We start from the raw sequence: 16,406 nt of genomic DNA, 5'->3' as shown, positions 1-16,406 counted from the left end.
CCCCCTCTAAAAAAAAAAAAAAGAAGAAGAAGAAGAAGAAGGAGAAGAAGAGTTTGAATCATTTGCCCATTTGTTGCTCATTGGGAAAGTTGAGGTTGGAGCTCCTCCCCTGATGTGGCCTGGCGTCCCTCCTCCAGTAAGTTTGGAGATTATGATATTAAAATAACAAGTCACTGAAAACCCAAATAAAAATATTTTATCTATTGGCCTTCCTAAAAATTTAGAGAATCTATCAATTTACATAGTTAGTGATTTAATATTGAAATTAGCAGATAAATTCAAGTTTTAAAGAAAGAGAAAGTTGTAACTGCACATTCCTGCCCCTGAAGAAGGAAAGGTGTATTTTACACATAACTAGACCTGCTGTTCCCAAAAGGCCCAATTACTATCATGATCAAGTACAAATTCCTTAATTTAGCATTCAAGATTTGACATCAAAGTATCAAACCAGTCTTTCAAAAAGAATCTCCACTACTCATTAACTGTTCTCCAGGGTGATCCTTCAGTAACCCTGTTTACACCAAGAATGACCTCCTCCAGGCTCTCCCCCAGTCTTGTTTCCTTTGACCCCTTCTGCTCCTTTCCTTGGCTTTAGTGTTTGTCCCCACCTCACCCTCACCCCACTCCCAACTAGGCTGTGAGCCACTCCTGAGTCGAGGAAAGGACCCCAGACCGTGTAGCTGGCACTCTTTGCTGACACCCCAGCCCTCCTCTGCTGGGCTATGGCTAATGTGGGCAATTCCCCAGAGCTCTTCTTTATTCTTTGTAATAGGATCTGCCCTGGGCAGATCACCACTATGGAAGAAAAAGTCTAACCCAACAAAAAACCTAAACCTTGTGTGCAGGTGTCATGAGAAACTTTCAAAGCCACTTATTTAAAAAATGCTATGACAGCAAGGGAGAGATCCACCCCTCTTCAAGTCCCAATTCAAGCTGCACCTTCCTCATTAGGTTTTATGTGACAGACAGGCCCTATTTCCCCTCCCTCGTCTGGATCCCCTAACAGATAATCTGAACACTAACATGGCACATAATACACGTGTACACCACCTTTCAATAGTTTTCTATGACTGCATCTACATCTCCCAGACAAAGCCACTAGCTTCTTAAGGAAGGATCTGTTTGAGTTAGATAAGGCTGTAGATATAGATCCAATGACATCTGGTATATGGTGGATGCTCAATCAACATTTCCTAATTGATGACTGAGCCTCTATCAGACCCAAGTGGAAAACCTCAAAGAGTACAACAATCTGTTAATTCCTGTGATGGTTAGTAGAACCTAACATTTGTCTGAAGACCCCAGAATGAGCACCGTCTCTGTTCTAAGTACTACAGATTGGATTCTTGTGTAGATTCAAACTGGTCAGCACTCTGGAAGGAATTCTGGACTGTGAGAGCATCAGGATTTCCGAAAGATGCTATTTTTTTTAAGGTATTTAACTTAAGAGCCCTGAGGGAGCAAAGGGCCTGAAGAGAGCAAACACCCACACAGCTTCTGCAAAAGGAAGGTAATCACATTAATAACTCTTGGTATTTTACTTGCATTGTTATGTGACTTTTGAAACAACCTGGAGAGGTAGAATGGGAAGTCATTAAAGTCCAAGGGGCAGAGAAGACGAGGCTGATTCTTTTCCAACTCACTTTTAGTCAGGAAGCATCAGCATATTACATATTTCTTCTTAGACATCTGGACTCCTTCACAAAGAGGTCTCTTCATTTGTAACTCCTGAGAACTTGGGTCTCCAGAGCTCCTAGTTCCACAGAAGATGTTGAAAGTTTCCTTGTTGGCATTCTACAGTCTATGCATCCAAACTCTTCCATTCTTATTTTAATTGCCATTTGGATGTAGGAACAGCCCCCAGAACCTTGAGCCCTCCTCTGCTCTGCGGCACCCATACAGCCTTTCAGATGAGTTAAATCAAGCCCAGAGGTCGGCAAGGGTACTAACCCATCATCTTCATACGCCATATATTATCTACATAACCAGCCCTGGAGTGCCTACCGACGCGCCCTCACATTGCAGTCACTAAACCAAAATCCTAAGACTCCCTCTCTGCGCGGTACTTCAAAACCCAGCCGGCATTTAGCCGGCCGGGAACTTACGGTTCGACTGAGCACAGCGGGGTAAGTGGGAGGAACTAGCGGTGCGCGGGAGGGAGGCGGGACAAATGTCTCCTGGCAACCGTCCCGGCGATTGGCCAGCCTGTCTGCAGCCGAGGCCAATGCCAGGCGCCTTGCGAACGCTCGTTGCGCCGAGTGCGGCTGCGCGGGAGATTCAAATCTGCGGCGGCTCGTCGCCCGTGGCGCGGGTGGGCTGTTGCTGGCCCGCGTCCTCTAGCCATGGATAACCCGGAAAATGTCTTTCAGTAAGTGTCGGTCCGGTGGGATGGGGACGAGTAGGGGGCGCAGTCTCCGGCTGCGGACCGAGGAGGGGGCTGGGGTACCTAGGATTCGGGGTCTGCAGGTCCCCGCCCGGACCGGCCACAGTCCTGCCTCCTTTTGCCTCTCCTGCCCCTTTCCGTGGCTTTGGTGTGCTTCCTCCCCGCCCTCACTCCCACCCACTAGGCTGTGGGTCACTCGTGGGTCGTGGAAAGGACCCCCGACCGTGTAGCTGGCGCTGTCCGCTGAGACCCCGGCCCTCGTCCTCCGAGCTGCGACCACGGTGGCAGTTTAGGGGGATTTGGCCAATTCGTGAGGCCCTCGGAGTTCTCGGTTCCCTTCTGTAAGGAGCCCGCTCTGCGCAGATCGTCGCCGTGGGAGAAAAAAGTCTAACCCAACAAAACCCGTAAGCCTTGCGTGTAGGTTTCATGAGAAACTTCCAAAGCCACTTAATTTTTTTAAAAAAATTCTATTACAGTAAGGAGAGAACTTAAAATAGCTCTTACCCATAATCCCACAATCAATTTGAAAAGAAGTCTTTGAATAACGTGAACTTTAAAAAAAGCTATGCTACTGTCATTTATGTTAACCTGCTAACAATTTCTTACATTCCCACACCTTTGTTTTATGACTTTGAGGTAATTTATCTAGATTGTTTCAAAAGCATTTTAAAACAGTTCAGTCATATGTGACAGAAAATAAAACTGGTTAGTTTTTTTTATCAGCACCAGGGTAATTTACTTTCTTGGGGAGCAGAGGACTGAAATCATTAAGTACAGCCAAAGCAAAAACCTGTTTGCTTTAAGATTTCTCAAGCCTTCAATTTAGCTAGCAAACTATTTCACTTCTAAAAGCTTGTTTTCCCCCATTTTAAAAGAGAAATCAGATATTTCTAACCTTATTTTTGACTTTGTAAAGACGAATTTGCTCTAGTGAACTGGATGTTTTTAGTATTCATTTACAGTGTATTCAGACCATTTTACTAGGGAGATGTAGTTGGAATTGGAGTGTGAAATGTTTATTTGGGGCAGCCTATTATTAACACGTATTTTGGGAGAGCACACTCACCTATGAGGCATGGGAAGGATATTAAGATTTAGGAGCAACTACTTTTTTATTTTTAAAAATAAGTAATACATTTATTTGGTTTTTAAAAAAGATTTAGAAAAGTATTCACTGAGATTTATTATGGCTGCCTACTGTCCCACGTCCTGATATGTAACCATTTTTCTAGTTTATTTTTCAAATGTTTCTTTTTTCAGATATATTTATATTATAATAATACATTAGTATATCTATATGTGCATGCATATATGTGTGTATATTGATGGGTGTGTATGTATATGTGTGTACAATCCCGTCCTTTATTTCATGTGATGTGTAGCAGAGCATATATACACTGCTTTTCTTGTTTAACAGTACCCTTGGAGATCTCTATCGTATATAGAACTCTTTCTCAATCTGTTTTACAACTGCATATTTCATGTACCATAATTGATCTAAAAAGTCCCCCATTGATGGATCTTTGGGTTATTGACAGTCTTTTTGCTAAATAGAGCTGCAGTGAAAAATCTTGTACATGTGGCAATTTGCACATACACAAACATATCTGTTTTCTAGATTCCCAGAAGTAGATTTGCTAAATCAAAAGTAAATCCATCTGTAATTTTGGCAGATATTACCGGTTCTCTTGGCAGGGATCAAGAGCACTCTTACCTGCAGGCAAGATGGGAGAGTGTCTGTTTCCCATTGCTTCATCTATATACTTTTGTCACATTTTTTTAGTTTTGCCAATCTGGTAAGTGAGAAACTGTATCTGACTGAGGTGAATTTCTCTTATGAGAGAGGCTGAGTATTTTCCTGTGGAATGCCTTTTATTTATTTTTTTATTGTTTCCCCCCCCAATTTCTAAAAGCTCTGCTTTTTTTTATACCAGTTTATTATATCTGTTTTGACTGTTTCATGTTGTGTTTATTTGACATGTAGAAGCTTTTTATTTATATATAGTTTACTTAATGAGTTTTTCTTTTGTGGCTTCTAGATTTTGAGTCATAGGAAACATTGATTTCATTGGTATAATGATATGATAGCCAGAAGTATTGCCTTGAAGTCCTTTTTTCAAAAAATCATGTGATTTCTCTGATAGAAAACCTGAAGTCTTTCTTAGCTTGACTCTCATACACAGTAAGCAATCCCATAGGCAAGACCCATTGTTTCTTTCTCCAAAACACCCCAAATTCCATACTTGCTCTGTTCCCACCCTGGTCCAGCTCAGCACCCCCCCGGAACTGTGTAGCTCCCTAGCTGGTTTCACACTCCTGTTCCCATTCCCCATCCCCTTTGCTTGGAGGGGCAGAATGGATGTTTTAAAATGCACATTACATGTTGTCACCCCACCCTTCTAGCTCAGCACACTTGAATAGCTGCATGGCTCTCTGGCACTGATCAAGTGTCAGCCCCTCAGAGAGAATGGCCTTCCCTGACCACTCTATCTAAAAATTGTAACCTTTGTCACACTCTTACCTCATCTCCCATTTTGTTTTGTTTTGTTTTTCCTAAGTGCTTAATGTCACCTGACTTTATTTTACATATTTGTATTTGTTCATTTGCCCTCCTGGCACCTAAGCACCCTTGGAGAACTTTTCTTCACTTGGCTGATTTTTTTTTTTTTTTTTTTTTTTTTTAGCTGTGGTTGGGTATGTGGAAGTAGCAGCAAGCAGAGGGAGCCATAGTGGCTGATTTATGAACGTTGCCGTTATGTGTTCTTTGTCAGGGACGCAGTGTTGCATTGAGGCCCAGAAAGCGAACTATCTGGAAACCTGACTGGTGGTACCCTACACTCCCATACACATTCACTAGCCCCCTTCTGGTCTCCTAGTCCACTCTCAGCCAAGCTTCTGAGCAGCAAGGGGAGGAGTCCCACCATTTGAGGAATAGCAACTTCTGGAAACTGCCCGTCAAAATGGTAGTGACATTGGGCATCAGTGACAGGAGAAGGAGATTCTTAGGGGTAGAGCCTGCAAACCTCTTTCAGATACCTCTTTCATAAGGGCTAACTTCAGGGGCCTTGGGTCTTGCTTTCTTTTGGAAAAATAACTGCGTCTGAGTTTTCTGACCACTTCTAAGAGAATAATCTTTTAATTTTTAATATACCATTTACTGGTATTTAAGATTTCCATTTTAAAATGTGTAAATGAGACACATAAAATAAAATATATCTTTTGGTTTTAGGAATCATCCCTAATAAGTCATGTGCATATTTTTCTCTGTTCTAGAATGTTTGAAGCCCATATGCAGAGCTACAAGGGCGATGATCCACTTGGTGAATGGGAAAGGTTAGCATTTGGTTTATTTTTTTCCTTTAAACAGACTATATGCTGCCCTGAAAATTAATATTATCCATATTTTTCTAGTTACATGCAGTGGGTAGAAGAGAACTTTCCTGAGAATAAGGAATACTTGACAACTTTATTAGAACATTTGATGAAGGAATTTTTGGATAAGAAGAAATATCACAATGACCCAAGATTCATCAATTATTGTTTAAAATTTGTAAGTATACTTTCAGGTGTATAATCAAATCTGTAATCCTACAATAGGATTTTGCTTGTTTCCCCAGATTTCATTTTAGACTGTCTTATTTTAATTCCTCAGTTTCCAGTCATAAATTTTTTAAAGTTGTATGGCCAGAGATGTGTATTTTGGAAGCTTTTGGCTTCTGTATTACAGAGTTAGTAATTTAATTTTAAAACCCTCCTCCTCTATCAAGTCTGTAAGTGTTACCACATGAGATAGAAGCCATTAAATTGAAAGGTTTGTTGGATGAGAGGAGTGTGGGGATGGAAGGATAAGCAGGCACTGCTGGGTTCTCAGAGGGTTCCTGGGAGTAAATTAAATTCATTGTGAATGATTAAGAAAATATTAACTCTCGGGAACTAAATTTAATACTTAAAGGAAAAAGCTGTCTCAGGTTAGGCTTTAAAAGATTGGGTCTCCTCAGTCTTGAAATGAAGGCTTTGGGGGCATGAGTTCTAGTAATCATGAATGGATAGCGTTAAGATGGATTTGTTCGCTAACTTACAGAACACTGGGATTTGAGGCACCCTGCGGCACTTGAGCAGGCTCAGATTAAGACAACTGTAATACTTAACATCTTGAGTCATTATGGAAGTCACTATCCTGGGAAATAGTGTGGGTAAATTTGGGGACATTGAATGTCAAGGAAAGGAATAAGCTTAAGTTTATGTTTGCTGTCAGAGCGCCGCACGAGCCTTCCCCTACACAGTATCGCCTTAAGCCCCGGTGAGGACTGAACGTGAAGGTGGCTGGGCTCTGGGCCGTACCTAGACCAACAGTTACTTTGTTCTTCTGTCTGCTTTGGGCTTCTGTAGGCTCAGTACAACAGTGATCTTCATCAGTTCTTTGAGTTTCTGTACAACCACGGGATCGGGACCATGTCATCTCCTCTGTACGTAGCCTGGGCAGGGCATCTGGAAGGCCAGGGAGAGCTGCAGCATGCCAGTGCTGTTTTTCGGAGGGGACTTCAAAACCAGGCCGAACCAAGAGAGCTGCTGCAACAACACTACAGGTAGTCTGAAAATAAAACTCGGGGCGCCTGGGTGGCTCGGTCTGTTGAGCGTCTGCCTTCGCCTCAGGTCTTGATCTCGGGGTCCTGGGATCAAGCCCTGCGTAGGGCTCCCTGCTCAGCGGGGAGTCTGCTTCTCCCTCTGTACCTCCCTGCTCGTGCTCACCCTCTCTCTCTCTCAAATCTTAAAAAAAAACAACAACAAAAAAAAAACTCTACATGGTATTCCCTACTTGGAAATGTGATGTTCGCTCTTAAAAGTCTTTTTATTATTAATCTGTGTGTATGGGAAATCCTTCTCATTGTGAAAATGTGGATAATACAGAATAGTATAAAGAAAAGGAAATTGCCCAGTAATATTACTGTCAACACTTTGGTGCACTGCCTTCCAGTATCTTTTCCTACGCCTGTGTGTGTGTCCTTGTATTTGTGTGTTTTAAGAGAAAATCATACTGTATGTCTGTTAGGTATACTGAGCTTTATACCGCCCTTAAGAAATTAGGAACTTTTATACTACTTATCAAGTAGGTGTGAAATCTTTCCTGGAGTTATGTCGTAATGGAACTGTTCTCTAAATCAACATCTAAGATGTTTTCAACATTTTGATTTTTATAAAGAACAACATAGTGAATATCTTCATGAATAACTCTATTTTTCACAACTTTTATTTTTTTCTGTGATTAAATATACCTCACTTAGGAAATGTTGAAAATATAGAAAACTGAAGAAGCAGAAGAAACCTGGCATTTCACTTTGGCATATTTCTCTCTGCTTGTTATAGGATTTACAAGCATGCTTTAATACACCAGAGCTTTGTGTTACAGTCTTTTTCCTTTGTCATAGAGTTATCTCCCAATATATTTCCTATTTTTATCTCGTTCCTTCTTGTAGATTCTCAGAATTGAAACTATCCAGTCAAGGGGCGTATGAAGAGTTTTTAAGTTCTGTGGTACATATAACCACATTACCCGCTCAAATGTTATAGCAGGTTTTTTTCGCCCACCCTCCAGCAGCATATGAAATAACTTCTCTCACTGTGCCCCTTGCCATCATTTAATATCCTCATTGTTTTCAACTTTGCTACAGTGCTCATGTTTTTTTTAAACTTTATTATGAGAATTTTCAAACATACATTAAAAAAAGAAAAATTAGTATAATGAACCTCCCATTTACCTATCACCTACTTTTAATAATTATTAACATTTGATCATGTTTTTTCTATGCTGAAGAATTTAAGGTAAATCCAAGACAACAAAATATTTTACCCCAAACACATAAACATCTTTAAAAAGTGATTTTTTTAAGAACCTTATGTCATCTTCACACCTAACAAATTTTAACTGTAATTCCTTAGTATCCTTTAATTTTCAGTCGTTCCTCATTATGTACAGCATTGTGTTTTGTTGGGTTTTTTTAACTGTTGGTTTGTTTGAATTAAGAGTCACAAGATTTGGCGTTTGGTTATACATGTTTTAGTCTCTTTATACTCTACACTCTTGCTCACATCACCCAAAAATGTCAGGTTTGGAAGTTGCATATTACTCGACAGGTGAGTTGGTATGCAAAGGTGCCATGAAATGACATATTTAAAAAGTTCTCACAGCATGAACAGTAATATATCTGCCTTTTGGAGTCACGGTCTAAGTTTTGGACTTCTTTCTTATAAATATTATGTTCATTATGTTCCAGATGTGTAGAATGCCTAAGATAGGGAGCTCAAGCACCCCATCTTGTAACATTTGCAGACTCGATACACAGAGAAAGAGGGTATATTTGTTATGTGAGTTTGAGAAACACTGACATAAACCAGGCAAAAAGGGGAGCTTTTCTAATGTAGTGTATTGGGTATGAAGAAAATCTCAGAATTTTTTTAAAAATTTTGAAGCAGTTCTAAAATTCAACTTAACATTCTCTCTTGATCTCAGTCTTCACTAGCTTATGATAAGCTTTCTTGATAGGTTTAGATCAATCTAAATAGATTCAGTTTTCGCTTTAATACAAATATGTATTAAACTAAGTTTGTCATCTATATTGATACCTTCACTCCTGTCATTCAGGTTATTTCAGGCACGCCTCACCGAAACGCATTTGCCATCTCAAGGTAAAATAATGCTTTTTAAAATGCCTATGTTGTTAGTAATTCAGTCTCTGATTTGCACTGCCTTTTTTTTTTCCCCTTTAAAAAAAATTCATCCATTATTTATTGACTGTATTGTCTTAGGTAATGGGGAAGGCACCCTGGTAATAATGCCTAGCAAAAATCCCTGGGGAGCAGAGCTCTGTCATAGCAATTTAAAAGAGCAAACCCACAAGAAAGCTTGGTTTCATTATATTTTTAGGACTTACAAAAAAAAATTGCCCAAAATAGAGGACAAGATTTACTCTAGAGTCCATCTATCCTGAATTGAATCAAATGTGTTTAATGCAACTTTTGAAGAACTGTTGTCATTGTTTTTTTGGAAATAAAGATTACATTTCCGCAATAAGCATCAGCTATCCCATTCTGTTGTTTAAATTATCTCTATAATATTTTTCTTACCTAAAAAGTGTTTCAGTTACATTTTTGAGACAGTGGTCAATGACTTGATTTCTTATGCTACTTATTGAAAGACCAGGGGAATGTATTTGTAATAATTTTATTTAATATGGTTTTATCCTTGTTTCTCTTTGTTTCATCCTTTATTTCCCCACATAGCTAGAACCTCAGAACCTCTCCATGATGCTCAGATTTTAAACCAAATGACGACATCAAAATCAAATCCAGGAAATAACTCAGCCTGCATTTCTAAGAATCAGGTAATAATAATATTTGTGGGTTATGTGGAAACTGGGAATGGCTTTGAACGGTCATCCAGCTGCCTTTCACATCCCACTTCGACGTCTCATGTGTTTGACCTTGTCCCTATGTCTAACCTCTCTGTCAGCCAGCTGTACCTGTGGCCTGTTGTCATCTACCACTGCTCACCTTAGATATTAAATTTAAATAACTTACTGTCTGGCCTTCACTTCCTGTGTTTATCTTACTTAGGGCCCCGCAATACATAAGCTTCTGTCTTCACTTCCTCCCCAGCAGCTTCTCTCCTTTGTCTGCCAGCCTCCCTCACACAGGCCGAGGAATCCCTCCTACACTGGGTAATACCCACCTGAGGCCTCTGAGTCCTGCTTAAAAACTCAGGAGCTCGGAATGATGGTGCCTATCACCTCAACTAGGGCTTTCCTCCTCCCCAGAAATCATGTTTCCAGTTTCCTGGTTCACTCTTTATGTTTTACATATTTCTTAGGTGTCCCCTTTTGCTCTCTAATGCCACATAATAGTGATTTTAAACTTCACTTCCCTCACGCTTGGGACCTGGCGGTCTTTAATGTCTCCTTCAGGAGCTGGCAAAAATAGTATTTTCATGAGACAACAAGAGCCATTAGATGATATCTGTCGATTTTCCGCCACTAACCAGGAAATGGAACCGCATCCCTCCCTGTTGTCACAGTTGGGAAAAGTGGTCTTCCGCTTGTGCTTGTCCTTCATCCTCCTTGAGATTTTTGCCCTGTTGAGATTTCTGCTCAAGTCTTTGCTTCCCTCAGCCTGGTTTTCCAGCATCTGTCCTCTTCATGGTACAATTGCTCTTTCAGTTTGCTAAGGACCTCCTTTCAGCTATCTCCAGTGGAAATGCTTCTGTTCTTAGTGCAAGTTTTACTGATGTCACACATTCCTAGACATGAAATACGCATTGCTCACTTTGGTAGATACTCAGACTATCTCATTTTCCGTTCTACACGTTTGCCAGTCTCATTGCTTCCTATTGCCCCAACTATGTAAATTTTTAGACAGCAGAGATGGGTCTTACTTATGGTCACATTTCCAGGACTTAGCCCAGGACATGACATGTATCAGATATTCAATAAATATTTGTTTAGTCAATCAGGAAATTTTTATGATTTTTCTTATTAATGTAGAATTTTAGAATATTAATCCCATAACACATAGGCACTCTGGCCCAGCTCCTAGTCTATCAACTGGAGGGTAATAAGTGCCCTTCTCTACTACCAAGTAGAAATTTGGGGGGGGGGGTGCAGAGAGAGAGGGAGAGAGAATCTTAAGTAGGCTCCACCCCCAGTGTCAATCTCACAACCTTAAGATCATGACCTGAGCCAAAATCAAGAGGCGGATGCTTAACCAACTGATCCACCCGGGTACCCCCCAAGTAGAAATTTTCTTAAATCAGTTTCTTATTGGACTCTTTAGTTACAAAAGTTAAAAGCTTAATAATCAATAAGTAATAATATAATTAATTGATTACAACTAAATTAATCATAATTTTAAGGAACATATATAAATGTAGTTGATGATCGGGGCTCCTGAGTGGCTGAGTCGGTTGAGTGCCCGACTGTTGGTTCTAGTGCAGGTCGTGAGAGGTCAGGCTCCGGACTCAGGGCAGAGTCAACTTGGGATCCTCTCCCTTTGCCCCTCTCCTTGCACTCACTCACTCACGCTCTCTCTTTCTCTCTCTCAAATGAATAGATAAATAAAATCTTTTAAAAATAAAAAATAAATAAATCTAGGTGGTGATTAAAAAGCCCCTCCAATGCTTTCATATTGTTTTGTGAAATAATTTGGGGGACAGTTTCTTTTCAGTTAAGTGAATGCTTATGTTCCTTTTCTGTCTTTTCAGGGTTCAGAAGTTTCTGGGGTAGTATCTTCAGCTTGTGATAAAGAGTCGAAAAAGCAAGTATAACCTGTGCCATAATCTATTACTTAGTTTCCTTCGAGAGCTGTTTCAGTACACTGTGGTAAATAATACATTCTTCCCCATTATAGGGAACAGAGGGTGATCATGATTTCTAAATCAGAATACTCTGCACGGGCATCTTCAGCAGCCAGAGCTGACGTGCAGCAGGTTGTTATGTATTGCAAGGAGAAGCTTCTTCGTGGAGAATCAGAATTTTCCTTTGAAGAGCTGAGAGCCCAGAAATACAATCAACGGAGAAAGCATGAACAGTGGGGTACTTGTACTCTTATGATTTGAGATACTCTGATGTCACTTAAAATAATAACCTTTGAGTAAACCACCTTGTTAGACAGGTGATTGACTAGGCTGAAAGAATCTTTAAAAACGTCTCTAGCTCATCTATGAAAAGCCTAGAAATCTTTGTTAAATACAAGAGTGGCAGCCACATGTGTCCAGGGACTCAACTTATGTCTTGACAGCAAAGCTCAGAGCTGAAACAATACTGACATAGATAAAGTAGATAGACCAATGTTGCCTTCGCTTTTAGTGATATTTTAAGCTTTTAAATAGCACCTGTATGGGTTTGAACTTCTGTATGTAGTAGTTTTAAGCCGGTAGGTCAGTTACTTGTACTGTGAAAGGGTTAAGTCAGGAATTGGAGTTGAGAAGAGATATTCTGAAGTCTACAAGTATGGCAAAGGAGACATTCAGATGGAGTCCTCTGATCAGAGTGCCCTGTCCTTCATGGCTGCGTAGCAGGTCGCGTTCTGTTCCGCATGGGAAAACCATGAATGTTAACACCCACATCTGCACGTGTTTCCGCAGTAACAATGTGGACGTGAGAGAGGAAAGTGAACCTTCGTTCACGCGGGGTTTATACCATCTAAGCCATTTGGACGGTAGCTGCTCTGTTGGCCTTTTTTTTGGTTTATCATTTCTCATTTGTTCAACCACTGAGAGAATAGGCCATTCACACTCCTGGAGGACCCACTTTGTGTCATGCATGGATGCATTTTTCTTTCACACACTGTGACCTAAGGTCTTAGGGAGAGGATCTGATTTGCTTGTGATGTGGTCATGTTAAGCAGTCACCGAAGGTAGGACTAACTGCCATGCACGTGACACACTGACCTTGCAGGGCATTCGACTCCTAGTTCTTCTTAGAAAGCACCTAGAGATTTAGATCTTTTAAAAAGTGTTCCATTTTCAAATGATTTGCAGGATCACAACTGTTTTAGAAGAAGTGATTAATATCATACTGTGCTATCACCAAATATTTTTATCGATCACTGTGTAAGTTTTTATAACCTACATGCCCTGAACACACAAGTAATCAGACTGAAGGCAGGTAAAAATTATAATTAAGAGGTAATACACCTTTCAGTTCTAATAACCTAAAACACCTAGAAAAGACTAGTAAAAAAATTGCCATTCTAAAAATAACCTTTGATTCATTTTCTTGTGTATTCCTCTGATGACCTGAATTTATGCTGGAAACCCTGTTCTCTTTCCTAAAGTAAATGAAGATAGACATTATATGAAAAGAAAAGAAGCAAATGCTTTCGAAGAACAACTATTAAAACAGAAAATGGATGAACTTCATAAGAAGTTGCACCAGGTGGTGGAGACGTCCCAGGAGAACTTGCCTGTTTTCCAGGAAAGGTCTGAGGTACGTGTGTGCTTTTTGCTGAGCGCTTCCCGTGCCCAGTGACGCTGATTTCTGTTTGTACTTGCTCCTTTCTGGGCCATGTCTTTAGACTTAATTCTGATACTAATGTAGCTACTAGCATTCCAAATTTTTGCGATGAGACACAGAAAGATACTCAAAATGTAAAATGAGAAAAGGCAGTTACAGATTGTGTATGTTTGTATGTGTGTATATGTACATATTTTTATGTATTCATATACGTGGTCTTTGAAATTTTTTTTGCACAGTTATTAATATATAATGAGAATTTTAAAGTAATTATTTCATTAATTCATCATCTAGATATATTTTGTTTGCCATTGTTTCATGTTGGAAGAGGGGGAGAGGTGATGAAATTGTTAGACTCATGTATTTCTTAAAATTATTAATGAATAGGGTAGATTGAGAATAAATTTTAGCTACATAATGGTTGCTTAAACTTTCACACAGTATATGTCTGTCTGTGATACAGAATACAATAAAGATAAACACCTTAATTTCTTCTTTTTTAGATTTTTTCTTTTTATTTAAGAGCTTTATAGAAGTATAAGTGAAATGCAATAAATTACACATATCAAAAGTATAAAATTTGCTAAGTTTTGACATGCATATACTCTCATAAAACTGTCTTCACAATCAAGATGGCGAACACATACATCACCCCAAAAGTTTTCTTGCCGCTTAGTTCTTAGAAAAACATGCTACATTTGTCTTGCTTCCTGATGTATTCCAGGCATACATCCTTTCTTTTTCTTTCCTTTTTTTTTTTTTTTTTTTTTTTTTTTTTTTTTTACTTTGAGTATAGTTGACACACAGTGTTACATTAGTTTCGGGTGTGCAACATAGTGATTCAATTTCTCTACACATTATGCTGTGTTCCCCACAAGTGTAACTACCATCTGTCACCGTAGCAACCATGTTTGTTCTCTGTATTTATAGATCTGATTCTGCTTTTTATTTGTTTCATTCATTTGTTTTGGTTTTTAAATTCCATGTATGAGTGAAATTCTATGAAATTTGTCTTTCTCAATCTGATTTATTTCACTTAGTGCAGAACCCTCTAGGTCCATCCATGTTGTTGCAAATGACTTGATCTGATCCTTTTTTTATGCCTGCATAATGTTCCATTGTGTGTGTGTGTGTGTGTGTGTGTGTGTGTGAGTCTGTGTGTGTCTGTGTGTGTGTGTGTGTGTATATACAGCTCAAATTAGTGTTTTTGTTTTCTTTGCATAAATATCCAGTAGTGGGATTACTGGGCCATATGGTATTTCTATTTTTAATCTTTTGAGGAACCTCCATACTGTTTTCCCTGGTGGCTACAATGATTTGCATTCCCACCAACTGCACAGGGGTTCCCTTTTCTCCACATCCTCGCCAACACTTGCCATTTCCTCTTTTTTTGATACTAGCCAATCTGACAGTTATGAAGTGATATCTCATTATAGTTTTGATTTGCATTTCCCTGATGATGAGTGATGTTGAGTATCTTTTCGTGTGTCTGTTGGCCATCTGTAAGTTTTCTTTGGAAAAATGACCACTCAGGTCTTTTACTCATTTTTTAATCCAATTGTTTGATTTTTCTGATGTTGAGTTGTATAAGTTCTTTATTTATTTTGGATATTAATCCCTTATTGGATATATCATTTGCAAATTTCTCCCTGTAGGTTGCCTTTTTGTTTTGTTATGGTTTCCTTTGCTGTGTAAAACTTTGTATTATGACGTAGTCCCAACAGTTTACTTTTGCTTTTGTTTCCCTTGCCTCAGGAGACATATGTAGAAAAGTGTTGCTATGACCAATGTCAGAGAAATTCCTGCCTGTGTTCCATTCTAGGACTTTTACGATTTTAGGTCTCACATTTAGGTCTTTAATCCATTTTGAGTCTATTTTTGTGTATGGTGTTGGAAAGTGGTCCAGTTTCATTCTTGTACATGTAACTGTCTAGTAGCACCTTAATTTCTTACATATTTTGAAAATGAATGACTTTTATAAAAGCAATAGAAAGATGTATATATATTTGTATGTATGCATGTGTGTTTACAGTTATATGTATGTAAATGAATGCTGTCTTTCATTGCTAACTATTATAGTTTGCATTTTTCCAGAATGTTACTGGGCATGAACATATAAATATGTATACAACTGAAGTTTCTGTATAAATAAGACTTACTTTCTGCTCTAGCAAGATTTACTTTCTGCTCTAACTCATCTTACAGATCTTTCCTTGTTATTACATAGAGGTTTAACTCATTTTAATAACAACGTAGTCTTCTGTCATACCTATGAGGAAGGGCGTGTGTCACGTGGAAACTGTTACAAACCATGCTGCAGTGAGCATTCTTGTACATATGACATTATTTCTCTAGGAAAGATACAAGAAAGTAGAATTGCTGCTGAAGTTTGTGCATTTAAATACTGCCCATCTGCCCTCCAAAAATTTACCATTTTACACTCACATAATAGTGAATAAAAGTATGTGTTTCTTGTATACACTTGGTTAACATTAGCTATCCTAAATATTTTCAACCATCTGATGTGTTTTTCTAATCACAGGTGAATTTGGACTTTTAACAATACATTTAGTGGCTGTTTGTCTTTTTTTTTTTTAATTGATTTGGATGGACTTTGTTCATTTTTCTACTAGATTGTTCCATATTTTTCTTTTTTTTTTTTTTTAAAGATTTTATTTATTTGAGACAGAGAGAGAGAGCACAAGCAGGGAGGAGGATCAGAAGGAGAGGGAGAAGCAGGCTCCACGCTGAGCAGGGAGTCCAGTGAGGGGCTTAATCCCAGGACCCTGGGATCATGACCTGAGCTGAAGGCAGACACTTAACCGACTGAGCCACCCAGAGGCCCCCAGTATTTTTCTTATTTAGTTGGATTTCCTTTCTCATATAATTTATGTTTTCCCTAGATCCAAGAAATTGTTAAAATAATTGTTTCATTATCTTCTTTTGCTATATTTTTGTGGTACTTACTTATCAGTTATTTCTCTCTAAACTCTCGGAAGAATCTAGAAATAATGTTTTCA

The 16,406-nt window shown here is 39.1% G+C and overlaps 1 protein-coding gene across 1 annotated transcript in view; it reads left to right on the top strand.

Annotated features, from left to right (window-relative positions):
- Positions 1–2,187: 2,187 nt before the first annotated feature.
- Positions 2,188–16,406, top strand: part of BUB1 (BUB1 mitotic checkpoint serine/threonine kinase) — a 40,552-nt gene continuing 26,333 nt past the window's right edge. The window contains exons 1-9 of the mRNA XM_008700140.1: positions 2,188–2,368; positions 5,657–5,716; positions 5,795–5,933; positions 6,773–6,969; positions 9,024–9,067; positions 9,662–9,762; positions 11,634–11,686; positions 11,780–11,964; positions 13,208–13,359. Coding sequence (XP_008698362.1) covers positions 2,343–2,368; positions 5,657–5,716; positions 5,795–5,933; positions 6,773–6,969; positions 9,024–9,067; positions 9,662–9,762; positions 11,634–11,686; positions 11,780–11,964; positions 13,208–13,359 — 957 coding nt within the window. The 5' untranslated portion in view covers positions 2,188–2,342. The remainder of the gene's footprint in view (positions 2,369–5,656; positions 5,717–5,794; positions 5,934–6,772; positions 6,970–9,023; positions 9,068–9,661; positions 9,763–11,633; positions 11,687–11,779; positions 11,965–13,207; positions 13,360–16,406) is intronic.

Source organism: Ursus maritimus, unplaced genomic scaffold (genome assembly GCF_017311325.1).
Source record: "Ursus maritimus isolate PB19 unplaced genomic scaffold, ASM1731132v1 scaffold_6, whole genome shotgun sequence".
Classification (NCBI taxonomy): Eukaryota; Metazoa; Chordata; class Mammalia; order Carnivora; family Ursidae; genus Ursus; species Ursus maritimus.
Note: the sequence above shows the minus strand (reverse complement) of the source record. Positions and strands in the feature narration are given on the sequence as shown.